The sequence below is a fragment of the Carcharhinus amblyrhynchos genome, chromosome 12 (genome assembly GCF_965287045.1).
Source record: "Carcharhinus amblyrhynchos chromosome 12, sCarAmb.v2.hapA, whole genome shotgun sequence".
Lineage (NCBI taxonomy): Eukaryota > Metazoa > Chordata > Chondrichthyes > Carcharhiniformes > Carcharhinidae > Carcharhinus > Carcharhinus amblyrhynchos.
Window position 1 is genome coordinate 76,694,237 of NC_137335.1, and position 15,456 is coordinate 76,709,692.

At 40.0% G+C, this 15,456-nt stretch overlaps 1 protein-coding gene across 1 annotated transcript in view; it reads right to left on the minus strand.

The window, feature by feature from the left end:
• Positions 1–15,456, minus strand: part of LOC145351119 (adenylosuccinate synthetase isozyme 2-like) — an 84,110-nt gene that overhangs the window by 16,846 nt on the left and 51,808 nt on the right. Inside the window, exons 4-7 of the mRNA XM_080200773.1 lie at positions 11,339–11,389; positions 9,836–9,902; positions 5,262–5,369; positions 1,215–1,296 (exon numbers count right to left, since the gene is read on the minus strand). Of these exons, the coding sequence (XP_080056899.1) occupies positions 1,215–1,296; positions 5,262–5,369; positions 9,836–9,902; positions 11,339–11,389 (308 nt within the window). The remainder of the gene's footprint in view (positions 1–1,214; positions 1,297–5,261; positions 5,370–9,835; positions 9,903–11,338; positions 11,390–15,456) is intronic.

Sequence of the window (15,456 nt, forward strand, 5' to 3'; positions counted from 1 at the left end):
TCCTCAATCTATTTTTTGATTGGAGGGGGTGGTTGGATTGGGAGTGATGTGAGAGATTTGCTGTGAGGGGTCTGACCTGTGAGCAGTGTCCCATGCAAGGCTTGGTTTGGATGTTTACGTAGTTACTCTGGAGCGAGAAAAGTGATTTTTCCTTCTAACTCCAAAGTAAAACTGACAAAACCATCCGCAGTTAGTGATGTAATCTTTTCTGTCAAATGTCTCCCAGTCCAGTGCAATTGTCCAGAGGAAGTTAGTGCTTCTGAACAATCGCCAGTTAAAAGTCTTGCGTGGGAACTTTCTCAAAGGATTCCCCAACGCATCATTGGGGTAACCCCTAAATGCGGTGCTGGGGAACTAGGAAGTTATAGATCATTAACCTGCTAAGTTTACATCAGGGACCAAGGAACTGGGTTTGGATTCTTCAAAATATCAACCGGACTGTGAAGTGGTAACAATGAATAGGAATTAATTAAAGAATTGGAAGCTGATTTATTGGGCTGCAGCCAGAAAGGCTACAGGAGGGACTGGGTGGTGAGAGATCCCATGCCAGAGGACTGTGGCACTAGACAAGAGGACACTCATTTTCATTTAAACTTAGTGACATTAAAACAAAACTATGTTAAACAAGTCAGGGTTAAAACATACTATAGTTTAAAATGTGAAAAACCGGCTTGAGTTTTGAAAGATAATCTGACAATCTGCCTTAATTTGAATGCCATCGTCGTGTTTGCAGGATTGGGGATTTAAGCTTTGAACGACAAATTAAACACAAGCCACATTCTGGAAATTTTTAACTTGCAAATCAGAGAGTAGACAGCGTCACCCCGTAGCAAAGGAAAACCAGCTATACTGGATGTGGTTCTGATCCAGTTTGAAGGCTTTCTTCCTCTAACACATGTCACAGAAAGGCACTCCATACTCACTGAGACCAACACAGCAGACTGTGTACGAGGATCTGCCCCATGGAATTTGGGGATTGGTGGTGGTGGTGGTGGGGGGTGGGAGGGGGTAAGGAAATTAAGCAACTTTATAGTCATGCTGTGGCTGAACTGTATTTTTAGACCAGATTCAAGATAACAATTTTCTCTGTTCCACTGTCTAAAAGGTCCTTTGATTATGATCATTGGTTAGCCATTGCTGTTGGTTACTGGTAGTGCTAAATATATAAGAACACAAGACGAGTGTGTAATGAAATCAAGTTCTGATCAGCTTACCTTGAGCTTCTCCAGCTCTCCTTCCACATCAACATCAAGATTGGGATACATTGACATATGCTGATTTGCCAAGACCTTAAACCTGAGGAAAATAGATGCATTTTAAGATGCAAAGCGATGCAATTCAATAGATTAAGTGCATTAACCTTCATGAATGTAAATTTGCAAAAGTAGAATTTCCTAATTTTCAGGCCATTTCTACTTTTCATTGAGGTGAGAATGAACTGCGGATGAAAACCACTTTGTTCCGAGAGAAGTACAGTTTTTGCTGGTGTTGGTGCCAAGTAATCAGGGAATGATGTTTTGTAGCAGTACGTGGGCGTATATCCTACTCCCCCACTCTAATAAAAATACATTTAAGAGGAAACTAGTTAAGCCTATGATGGAGAAAGCAATTGATGGTTCCACTGATAGTGTTAGGTGAACAAGGATGCGGTGGGGGGAAACGAGAAGGACTGGTCACGTCAAATGGCCTTTACCTGTGTTTTATATTCTCTATAATTCCATTATGGGATGGCAGTGGTGGCAAGATTCTGCAATGTGTAATTTATAAACCCTTTGAATTTCTGATCAAATTTTTAAACTGGGTAAAAGCAATTCAGAAGAATGGACTGTTTTAAGACACAATAGCAACATAGAGAGGGTTGAGTAAGTTTTTTATAAAAACAGGAAGATTTTCTTTTAAAGTGAAACCACTGGAAAATAAAATCTATAGAGAACCATCTTTTGAATGTGGTCTCATTTGTCAAATGTATTGATGCACGCAGCCAGCACAAGCAGTCTTGTGTCCTACGTTGTAAGAAACAATAACATATTATAAATCAATAGCACTATTTTCCAGCAATTTTTCTGCACAGTCTGAAACCGAGCAAATTTCCAGTTCTGTCTTTCCACATGCCTTTTGGTTCATTACCTCAAGAATCAGAAAAAAATTGTGAACAACACTGTTGTTGAATCAGCTGACTGGTTAATAAACTTTCAGCAAACTGTGAAATGAGCAGCAGCTAAATAGTGTAAACAGTGGATTTCGACACACATCATGTGCAGAAAGCATTGTTAAAACGCAATTTGTAAAATTTTGCAAATCAGTGCTTCAAGCCCCAATTTACACCTTTTGATATCAGATATTTAGCTGCAACACATTAAACAAATGCTGCAATTAATAAACTAACTTGAAATGCATTTACTCAAGTACAACAGGGTTACCCTTAGAACAGATATACTTTGTCCCTTTTACCACATTTGTTCAGATAATCTGTGAACACCAGGAGCAAGTAAATTGGTCTAACCACAGAATTTATTCAAATCTCTATACAAAAGATAGCTGGTGAAACGGTGAGAAAATAATGACCGTGTTAAGGTAGTAAAGAGCCAAAAAGAGTTTGCACGCAGAATATACCCAAGACTTTCTACAACTGTGAAGCACACATCCTAGCAACAGCTTATGCATTGGTATCAGCAAAAAAACCAAGGCCTCTAAATCAGGGAATGGTAACCATCCTGGGCACACCACAAAACAAGAAAATACAAAAGTTACTTTATTAAAGGACAGCTATTACTGTCCTGCTGTCTTAAATACACTTGATCTTGTCAAAATAAACAATACAGAATGGTAAAGTCCCAAGTCTGACTGCTGGCCTGCACTGAGGTCACCAGATAAAGACCAACTAAGGAAGCTCTTAGACTATTATTGTTCATCCATTGAGAAAGACTCTTCTTACTGCAGCATCTGTAAGCATTCCAGGATAACCCTTTTGCTACTCTAAGGGCATATGTATTTGACTCTCATTGGTCACACTCTATACAAGGTTCTTCTGGACAGTGGTCCTAAGTTAGACTCGAATTAGTTTGATTCTGCATCTCCTTTCCCTGTAATTCAGTTTGAGGTAACATTACAGAGTTATCTTTTCCATGCCATTGACTACATTGCATTCCTTCAACAGAACTGCTCAATTTATTCTTTGAGGCTGAAAAGTCTAAGTACGTTCAGTCTTTGCTCACAACTCAGGCTCTGACGAACACTTCTCTGCATAACATCCCCCTACTGTCACAGTGACCAAAATCGGTGTGATCTGGCTGATCCTTTTTGAAATGAACGTTTTCACATCATGCTCATGATAATGAACGCAACCACAATCTGTGCTTCATAAATTTGCAGCCTTTCCTATCACATCATGCTATCTAATTTTAATTTTTAGCCTGAAGCTTCCACATCAAGGTGCAAGTTTTCTAAGGTTATTGCTATTTAGAGAAGAAATGTTGCTCATGTCCTCACTTGTGAATATTGGTTATTTCAGCCACGCTCGTCATTTCCCAATGTTACTCAGTTGCAGTGCCTCCTAATTGGGGAATGTCCAGTGACAACATCTAGAATCACAGGCAAAGATCAGCCACACGGACAAGCTAGTGGATGGCCGCCAGCCACCAACAGGACCACATCCCAGAATCTGTCAGTGCTTTCAGTAGAGCTGAATAAAAGCTGACTGGAAACATCAATTTGGGCCGATACCAGAAAATGCATTTAATTAAATGCAAAAATAACCTGGATGCATCGTATTTCAGAATGTTGGCTGAACACTAAAGCAATGACATGCATCAAGCTGGAGCTTTTGCCGGCTGTAACATGAAGGACATTGTTAGGACAGATGAGAAGGGAATTAAAAACAAAATCAAGAAATTCAGAGAGATTGTTACAACTGCAGGTTAACAGTGGCCATGCTTTCGGAAGCTGGTGCTGTATCCAGTGGGCTGAGGGACCAGGGATATTTGTGGGTTTTGTGATGATATTTTACAAGCTCCTTCATTTGATTCGGATTCTCCTTTAGTTTACATTTCCACACATAAACAGCCAATGGTTTATGGAGGAAAGTTTCAGGGAATTCAGTGTTTGGATACAAAATTCAAGGTAGGTTTCTGCTTAATTAGTTCGTTCGGAAGTAGGTCTTAAATGGATTAAATTAAACTAGGACGACAATAATTTAAAAACTAGTCTACGTGAGTAAGGATAATCACACTTGCAAGCAACACCAACTACAAAAAGAAATGCAGAAAATGCTGGAATCGAAATAATTTAACTCATATCCTGGGGACTTTAATGCACCTTCAGCACTCTCTGAAATTTTGGGAATGCCCTTATACAAGTTTAAACTAACTTGTTCTGACCAATAAGCAAACAGCTTCATGTAGATCAAGATTAGCCTTTTGTTAGGATGATGTGTGGTGATCAGTAGTCACTCAAATCCTTTCATTAGTTGGCTCCTTGTGCACATTGAAGGTTTACTGCTGCAGTGTGCAAAACTCACATTGAACTCTGCCATCCCTGACTCATCAGTCTAATGTGAGACTATGTTGTGGTTGGTATGATCAGTCTGTCTTGTAATGGTCACCTTGGTAGCAGAATTACATGTAGGGAATACAAATCTATGAACAAACTCCTCCACCTTAGTCATCAATGCCTCCCTCCTGTTCAGCTGATTTTCAATCCAACCAATTTTGCCTTTAATATTGTGGGTCTAGCTCTTCACAAAATGGCTTTACCTTTACTGGCAACATGTACAGCACTGCTGTCCAATGCATTAACCACTAGCCACACATCAATTAGGAGTCCAGATGTGGCTAATTGTACTAAATTTCTGATCGATAAGTTTAAAAAAAAAGTGACACAACCTAATCCAAGTACTCATATTTGCACGGTTATAAGCATGTGCCTTTTAAATTGAGTGTGCATTTTTTCATAAAATGCTAAATCCAAAAGAAGAACATAGCAGTTAAAAAAAAACCTATTGTTTTAATTCCTTGGTTGCTACTTGTTGTTTATTTGTTGAAGCAGTGTGCAAGACGGACCAAAATACCAGACTTCAGCACCATGGAAACAACAGTGATAACGGCTGAGGAAGGAAAGCTGTCAGCGTGGTCAGCTACAGCAGTTGGAAAAACCACACCAGACCAGCGGAAGAAAACAAGTTCCTGAGCGGTTCAGCACAAGAATATAAGGAAATCTAGCTAATTTGGCGAACAAACACACAGAACACGAGAACGTTCAAATACCTTTCAGAAAAGTCATCAAAATCAGTCAGAAGGTCACATATCCTGAGCCCGCTCCGAGCTGCTTTTGAAGAATACACGGGTCCGATTCCCTTCTTTGTGGTGCCCAAGCTGTTAAAGACAAAGTGATATTTTCTTTACGTCATCACCTACCACTTTAATGCACACTGAAATTATTTCATTAAAACAAACAGTTTAGGACGGGAGTTAGTAAAAGAAAAATAAAATGGGCCATGGTGTAGTTTAATAAATGTAAAGACGGATTTTAAACAGTGAGAAACATAATGACACTTTATGTCCTAATTAGTTTAGACAATAGGTAGCTGTCATTGAAAGCTGCCCGGAATTAAGGGAACTAAAGTTAGAAATCAGAGTTGATCAACACCATCAACAGCAGATATTGTCGGGTTAGTCTGAAATAGGATCCATAGTTCGCGAAATACAAGAAAATTCGGGCCCATCTTAAACACAAAGCACTTTAGAAAGGTACTTCTGAAGCAACAAGTCTGGCTCAGTTTCAATTCTCCAAACGCTGATAGACCTACACAATCATAACCAGTGAAAGGGGTAGAAAGAGAGATCTATAAGGATCTTGCTTAATATTTTGTTTTAAAAAGTTGTTAAACTGACAAAAAGCATAGAAACAAAAGGTCCTGCATTTCAGCACAAAATTCTTAACTGTTCCATTATAAACTTCTGTATGTGCTAATGCTGGAAATGGCCTCAGTAATTTTCAAGCTTTTCCATTTCAGCTTCAGAAAAATAATAGAACATAATACTTTAAAATGGATACAAACTTATGTTTGGGTGAATTATTCTCTGATTTCTGACCCTTAAAGACTAAGGTTGGCCTCAACTTCCCTTGTGTAACTCAGCAGGTTTCTACATTGATTAATTAGTATGGGGCCTGGGTTTCCATTAAAAGAAAGGGCAGCACAGTGGCCTCTCAACTCCAGGGATCTGGGTTCAATTCCCGGCTTGGGTCACTCCATGGAGTTTGCACTTTCTCCCCCTGTCTGCGTGGGTTTTCTCCGGGTGCCCTGGTTTCCTCCCACAGTTCAAAGATATGCGGGTCAGGTGCTTTGGCCATACTAAACTACCCCTTAGTTTCCCGGGATGAATAGGTTAGAGGGATTAATGGGATAAATATGTGGGGTTATGGGGATAGGGCCTAGGTGGAATTGTTGTCGGTGCAGACTTGATGGGCTGAATGGCCTCCTTCTGCAGTGCTTGTCCCCTACCCAATACACACCAAACAACACAATCTTTTCAAACCTAAAAAAGTCATTGACCTGCAATCTGAAACTTTCCAGCGCTTGCCAATCTGCAAAGCTCCCTGACCAAACAATTAAATTGTCAGTTTCCAGAGACTATATTTATTCAACAAATAGACTTTGGAGTCATAAAGGGGCACAGTTGCACTTTAACAACCAAAGGTACATTGTGATTATAACTCAAGTGTTACAGATTTTGTCTATCTCCTGCAAAGCCAACACAGAAAGGATGGATCTAATGGCCTCTTTCTATGCTGCAAGGTCCTACAATGCTATGATTATAGATGCAATCTCAGGTTCAGAGGAGTCCATTGTTGCTCAATAAATCTTAAGTCTTAGCTGCTCAAAAAAAATTAGGAAAGGTGACGCGGGAACTAACATATTGGCATGGAGTCAAGACAGGCTAGCTAACAGGAATAGAGTTGGCTAAAATGGGTCTTTTTCTGGATGGCAGGATGTGACAAGTGGTCAGTGCTGGGGCCTCAACTCTTTACTATTTTGTGATTCGTGCACTAGAAGGGGATCTGGGTGTCCTAGTGCATGAATCACAAAAAGCTAGCATACAGGTACAGATGTTATTGCTTATTGTGAGGTGAATTGATTAGTGAAGTTGGGAAGTCATACTTCAGTTGTACAGAGCATTGGTGCGACATATCTGGTGTATTGTGTACAGTATTTAAGGAAATATGTAAATGCTTTAGAAGCAGTTCAGAGAAGGTTTGCTAGACTAATACAGGGATGTGCGAGTTACCTTACGAGGAAAGTTGGAGAGATTAGGATTGTATCTGCTGGAGTTTAGAAGATTAAGAGGTGACTTGGTTGAAATCTTTATGGTCCTGAGGGGTATTGACAAGGTGGATTTAGAGAAGATGTTTCCTTTTGTAGGAGAATCTAGAACTCGGAGTCACTGTTTATAAGGGGTCATTTATTTAAGACAGAGTTAAGGAGAATTGTTTTCTCTCAAAGGATTGTGAATTCCTGGAACACTCTTCGTCAAAGGGCAGTGCAAGCAGAATTTTTGAATATTTTTAAGGCAGAGCTAGATAGATTCTTGATTAACAACAGGATGAAAGAGGTAGGCAGAAATGTGGGGCTGTGGTTCCAATCAAATCAGCCATGATCTTATTGAGTGATGAGCAGACTCAAGGGGCTGAATGGCCTACTCCTGTCTCCAATTTCTTTAGAACCATAGAACATTACAGCATAGGAACAGGTTTTTTGGCTCTTCTTGGCTGTGCTGAACCATTTTTCTGCCTTGTCTGACTGACCTGCACCTGGACCATATCCCTCCACACCCCTCTCATCCATGTATCTGTCCAGGTTTTGCTTAAAAGTGAGTCTGCATTCACCAGTTCACCTGGCAGCTCATTCCACACTCCTACCACTCTGTGTGAAGAAGCCCCCCGCTAATATTTCCTTTAAACTTTTCCCCTTTCCCCTTAACCCATGTCCTTTAGTTTTTTCTCTCCCCTAGCCTCAGTGGAAAAAGCCTGCGTGCATTCACTCTATCTAAACCCATCATAATTTTATACACCTCTATCAAATCTCCTCTCATTCTTCTTCGCTCCAGGGAATAAAGTCCTAACCTATTCAACCTTTCTCTGTAACTCAAAGAACAAAGAACAACCCAGCACGGGAAACTCAGTTTCTCAAGTCCCAGCAACATCCTTGTTAACCTTCTCTGCACTGTTTCAACCTTATTAATATCTTTCCTGTAATTAGGTGACCAAAACTGCACACAGTACTCTAAATTTGGCCTCACCAATGCCTTATACAACCTCACCATAACATTCCAACTCTTATACTCAATACTTTCATTTATAAAGGTTAATATACCAAAAGCACTCTTTACTACCCTATCTACCTGTGACGTCACTTTTAGGGAATTACGTATCTGTATTCCCAGATCCCTCTGTTCTACTGCACTCTTCAGTGTCCTACCATTTACCTTGTATGTTCGACCTTGGTTTGTCCTTCCAAAGTGCAATACTCACACTTGTCTGCATTAAACTCCATCTGCCATTTTTCAGCCCATTTTTCTAGCTGGCCCAAATCCCTCTGCAAGCTTTGAAAACCTTCCTCACTGTCCACTACACCTCCAATCTTTGTATCATCAGCAAAATTGCTAAACCAATTTACCACATTATCATTATCATCCAGATCATTCATATAGATGACAAACAACAATGGATCCAGCACTGATCCCTATGGCACACCAATAGTCACAGGTCTCCACTCACAGTAGCAATCCTCCACTACCACTCTCTAGCTTCTTCCATTGAGCCAATGTCTAATCTAATTTACTACCTCTCCACGTATATCTGGCGACTGAACCTTCCTAACTAACCTCCCATGCGGGATCTTGTCAAAGGCCTTACTGGAGTCCATATAGACAACATCCACTGCCTTCCCTTCATCTATTTTCCTAGTAACCTCCTCAAAAAGACTCTAATAGATTGGTTAAACATGACTTACCATGCACAAAGCCATGTTGACTCTCCCTATTAAGTCCCTTCTATCCAAATATTTGTAGACCCTATCTCTTCGTACTCCTAGTATTCCTTCCAATAACTTATCTACTACTGACGTTTGTGGAGGTGGAGAGGTTCTTCCCGCTCAGAAAGGACAGCAGGACTAGAGGGCACAGCCTCAAGATGGGGGCGGGGGGGGGGGGGGGGGGGGTGGAGAGAGGTGGTGGCAGTTTAGAACAGAGTTGAGGAGGAACTTCTTCACTCAAAGGGTGGTGAATCTCTGGAATTCTCTGCCCGTTGAAGTCGTGGAGGCTACCTCGCTAAATATATTTAAGACGCGGGTAGATAGGTTTTTGGTAGGCAAGGGAATTAAGGGTTATGGGGAGAAAGCGGGAAAGTGGAACTGATCCACTTCAGATCAGCCATGATCTTATTGAATAGCGGGGCAGGCTCGAAGGGCTAGATGGCCTACTCCTGCTCCTATTTCTTATGTTCTTATGTTTGTTCGTATGCATCACTTGAAGAGTCAAAAAAAACCCCACCCTGCATTACATAAGTAATTAAGAAAATGAATAATACAATGTTCTGTTGCAACAAAACTATTAAGAATGTTTTATACTAATCACTAGGTTTGACCTTGCGCATAAGCAATGTTATTTCAAAACACCAAGCACAGGCAAAGAGGGACTGAATAGCTTTTTTTTGTGCTGCAAGATTCTACATCTCAGACAGCAAAAAAATCCCCAACATTTAATTTGAGAGTTATAATTTATCAAATTCCACTTTACAAAGAGGTTAAAAATGTTTCCTTGCAAACATGTAGAAGCCTTACTTTTTTCCTGCTTGTTGTTGCCTCTGTTGTTCCTGAGCACCATCAGCAGCTTGGTGGAAATCAAACACTAAAAACAAAGAAAAGGATCTGATGTTGCTGCATTCATTTAGTTAATTGACAAAGTGCATAAATTATTCCCGGTTTTGCTGTCCTGTCGTCAACAGCCTGTTAGGAATCAAAGTTGAACTGGAAGTTTCTGTGCTGTGACCAGCGTAACAATTTGAAAGGTTATTACCTTCCAGCACACTGCCACTGCACACACCTCTAAGGATATGTGACATTAGCTTCCATCAATTTTATTAGCATATTCCTTGAATAATTTATGTTTGTGCTGCCATTCAACATTGCAAATATCTCTTTGGAAATTATGGCTAAAGTCACCTAATACACTTCATCCAAACCTGCCTCTTACAATTCTATCAAATTAATCTTGTCCGACTTCCGCAGGAGATTTTTCAACCGGGGTATTAAATTTGATCGTCAGGTTATGAATGAATACCACCATCTGGAAGTTCCCTGCCAAGTCACTTACCATTGCGACCTGGAACTGTATTGCTATTCCTTCACTGTCGCTGGGTCAAAATCCTAGAACTTCCTAACAACAGTGGATCGCAGCATTTCAAGAAGGCCAACTTCTCAAGGGCAATTGGGATGAGCAATAAAAGATGCCCTAGTCAGTGGCACCCACAGCACAGGAATGAATGTTTAAAAAAAAAATACAACCCAAGCTTGTAGCCAGACTTTGTGCAGCTACCAGTTAATTAAAAGTATAATGCACCAGAGCGATGGTTATATAAAACGGAGTGAAAATCCTGAAGTAATACAACTAATAAACTTTATATAAAGTAAATAACATTGTACTTTCTAATATAATTCTAGATCATTCCTGGCCTCACAATGTGTCTGCTGCAAACTTTGTTGAACAATTCTGCCCTCAGACTTTAAACATTATCTCTTTAGCTCGCTCCACAAATGCCACCAGACTTGCTGAGTATTTCCAACATTTTTCTGTTTTTATTTCAAATGTCCAGTATCCGCAATATTTTGCTTTTACTGGACTAATTACAGCTTGTCTCCTGGGCCCACAATGATCAGGACTGAAGCTGTTGTAATTCTCTGCCCTTTGCGACCAGCATAAGGGGAAACTATTTTTCCCATCAGCCTGGGCTGGATTCAAAAGCAGGAACATCCAGTCAGTTCTCCAACTGCAGCCTTCAATTAACTGGAAGTTACAAAAACACATCAAGCCAGGTTGTGGATCTTTTTGTAACGAAAAAACAATATTGACGGAAAAGGGAAAGGCGGCTACAAAAATTATCATCATGTTTGGGATTGAAGTGCCTCCCCAATGGGTGCAAAAAGTGCTGTGTACGATCATTACCTGTGCCCAAAGAACAAATGGCATCTTATTTGGATGAGTAGCAAGGCAACATAGGCTACGTACAAAATAAGCGAAGTGCTGTTTTTCTAAATAGCCAATTTAAAAGCCATGATTCAACTTACCAATATGGGCTCTGTCCGAAATGATCAGTCGATCCTCCCAACCCGCAAGACCTAGAAGATGAAAAGAAAGTTATTGTATTTCATTACAATGGCAGAGGGGAAAAACCTGCATTGAGATGGCACCTTATTATGCAAAACCACTTGAAAATGCTTCACATGACAAATTACTGGAGTCCCCAAACATCAATGAGATTCTGGACAAAGGTGTAATATTTCTTCCCCATCACTAATTTTATGCATTTTATTGCACTCCTAAGTGTAGCAAAGACTAGACACAAAGTCAAGTGTCCCTCAAATGTTACTGCAATCTATGGCCTTAACCCCAAAGGAAGCAGACCACACACTCTTATATTCGTATAATTAAGACTGATAAAGTATTAAATGTTGTGCCATTTATTCTGTGGAATGGCACACATTAAGAAATTGGTCAAGGCTTCACAAACTCATTTTATTTAGCTGTGATATGCAAACTAAATAGTAGAACACCAAGAAGAGGAATAGCCATTTATTCCAAACACTTGAAAAGAAAAAGTGAAACATTCACTTGTCAATGTGTGGAAAACAAGCACTTTTCTCATTAATGAGCTGACCAATAAATTAATTACACTAAGATTCTCCCAAAGTTGTATTCACTTAAGTAAAACAGCCTAGGGGTGACTTTTGAAGGGAAAGAGGGGGTTAACAGGGAATTTAGGTCTGGGACAACTTTCCAGAGCAGTAAGGGCAGAGATTTTGGCTGAAGTCTCTCTGAGATTGAAGCTGGAACAAAGAAGGTGACAAGACAAAGAGCAGAGAAAAATTGCAGGAACACATGACTACAGTAGGGAGGTGCAAGACAGTGATAGAAGAGAGAGAAGTCCAAGGATGTTGAAATCTACATATCAAGATGTACAGAGTCTATAAAGATCAGAGTGAGCAGGATACAGCTGCAGGGTTTGGAAAAATCTGAAAATGATTACAGGAGGAATTTGGGAGGTCATCAGGAAAGTGCTTGAAGCCATCACGCATTTCAGTGGCAGCAGAGGTGAGGTTGGTAATCTTGATGGTGCTTAGAATATGGGTTATGAAGTTGACCTCAGACACCTCAAACAGGAGTGAGATTTTCTACCATTACACTCAGTTTAAGCAAACTATCAGGGAAAGGTCTGGAGTCAAGAGTCAAGGTGCTGAATAGGTTGAGGAGGGTTAACTGGATTACAATCATAAGGAACAACTTTTCATTATTTTCTATTTCCTTACATAGACACACTGGGGTCAAATGTAATGCACAATACCATTTCTATGGTGAGGATCAATTAACTCAGGGGTTGAATCTGGAACCCAACAGGTAAGAAAGGATCGAACCACACTCTAATTAATCTACACAGTGAACTAGCTAAACAAACAGGGGCAACTATCATCTCGTATAGATATAGTAATCAGTAAAAGTTTACTTTTAGTCTCCTTTTTGTGTGTGTTTGGCTTCTTCACATTTGACACAAATTCCGTTTGCAGAACTGTGCACATAAATTGCCTGGAATGCTACGTATAAAAGCCAGTTACAAGTTGAGCAAGAAACAACGCTAATTTGAAACTGTTACCTTGCTTGCCTGCTTATGGGCCAACATCAGAATTCATTAGGGAGGGACAGAATTCAGATGACTTTGAAAGACATAGTAGATATTATTTAATGAGTCCCACCCATGACTGCTCAAGAAGTCTTCATCAATGAACAAATATCATATAGCATGTTTAACATAGAAAGATGTCCACTGGAGAATAATTAAGGCAAAAATTGTCAACAAAGGAGATATTGGGAACGAATGAGTAAAGGTTTGTTCAAAGTTTTGACGAATCACATGTATGGAGAATAAAAGATGGGAAACTAGGCAGAAGAACTTTGGAATACTCACGTCTGGAGCTAACAAAGATATAGATGAATGTTTCAGCAGCAGATGGGTGGAGCAAAAGTGGAGGAAGGCAATAGTAAGGGGGTAGAAGTTAGTGGTCTTTGTGATAAATGAGGAATGGGTTTGGAAACTTAGATTGGGGTCAAATGGGACAGTGAGATTGCTCAAAGTCAGGTTTAGCTCGTGACAGTGGCCAAGGAGAGTTATGGAGTCAGTAGTGAGGGATGAGATAAAAGACAATGGTTTTAGTCTTCCCCATGTTTAAGTGAAGGAAACCGCAGCTCATTCAGGGCTGGATCTTGGATAAGCAGTGTGACAACACAGATAGGATTGAGAGAAGTGGGTGTAGTTACAACTGGGTAGTGTCAACGTGCATACTGAAACGGTATGTGAGCAACAAAATCGCTCCAAACCACACAACCTCCTGACTTGGCAGATCCATCGTTATTCCTGGGTCAATATCCTAGAATTCTCTACTAAATATCACAGTGGGGGCACAACTCCAGTGACTGGAGCAATTCAAGGAGAAACCTCTCAGGCTAACTAGTGATGGCAGCAAATGCTGCTTAAAATGTTGCCCTCATCCTTTATGTGGTGTTCTAAAAAAATGAGAATTGACTTGAAATAAACTGAACATGATAATCTGACCTGACAAATGTTTAATGATCAGATAAGGGGCTGATATTACATCCACTGCTCTTCTGAATACGTTAATGACCTGGACTAGTGTACACGACTGCAAAGTTTGTGGACAGCATCAAACTCGGCATTAGAGTATTATGTGAGAAGAATGTAACAAACATCAGGAGGGTAAAGGAGGCTGTTAAAAAAGCAAATGGGATCCTGGGCTTTATTAATAGAATACAAAAGCATGCAAGTTATGCAAAACCTTATAAAAGCCCTCAGCTGGACAACGGCATTTTAATCTGAGCACTACATGAGTCTTAGTGAGGGTGCAGAGGAAACTTTGAATGGTTCAATGGATGAGGGACTTCTGTTACGTGGGCAATTTGGAAAAGTTGGCATGGTTCTCGTCAGAACAAAATAATTTTAGTGGGGCTGTTCAAAATCACGAAATGTTTTGATTCAGTTTTCATCAAGGGGTATGGATTTGAGATGATAGCAAAGGGACTAAAGGAATAATTTAAAAATAACACAGGAGGTTGTTGCAATCTGAATATATTGCTCGAAAGGATAGGGGAAGCAGATTCAATAGTAACTTTCAAAAGGAATTTGGATAGATACTTGAAGGGGAAAAAATTACAGGGTTGTGGGAAAAGAGAAATGGAATGGAACTAAATGGATAGCTGTATCAAAGAGCCAGCACAAACATTATGGACTGAATGACCTCCCTTCTCCATCTTGTCACTCCGATGTTCCTATGACTTAAAATTCAATCCAGCACACAGTTCACTTCAGTATGCACGTGCAGCCTGAAGTGCTGCAGACATAGAAAATGACAGCAATTCTGCACATTTCTGCAGCTCCTCCCATTTTTTAGGCGGTAAGTAGATTGCTTAGTGTAGAACTAAAGACCACCTCAAGGCTGTCTTTCAACTCTGCCCATTCTGTTAGTTAGTCAATCTGACCTTGAGGCAGCTATTAATGTAGTAGCCCTGCCAATGCTCCAGCAATGATCCAATTAGATGATGTCTGGTATTTAGAGACATAGCTACAATGACAGACTGGGTAAATCTCGTTGCAAACAAGGTTTAGTGGTTGTCTGTTTTACTGTGATTAACATGATGGAGGGAATTGACCAGGGTGCCTCTTCACTCTAGAAGGGGAACACCGAATAAGGTTTTGTTTGACCTCTTTCCCAGTTTAAGGCAACATGACATATTCCATAATTAGGCCAACTTTTCCTTTATTTGAAACCTGGGCCTTTGTACATGCTACATGTGGAACAACATGCCCAGAATTGACGATCACTTCTTAAACTCTATATATAGCATCCTGAAGATTATTTAGGAAACTGACCCTGTTCCCTGTCTTCTTCAAAGCAATGAACAAATTAAATTAATTTATAAACAAGCTGAAGAACACCTAAAGCATTAAGGTAAAGCAAGAGACCAGGAGACTTGAAGTCAATGAAAATAGAATGAATTCAGTGGTGATTTCAAATGAGATTCTTTTAAAACACATTCGAATAAGCAGCGACAGTCCTTCAAAGAATTTCACACACGATGCTGAACATAAATAATGCAAGTTTTCTAGTTTGGATGGAGT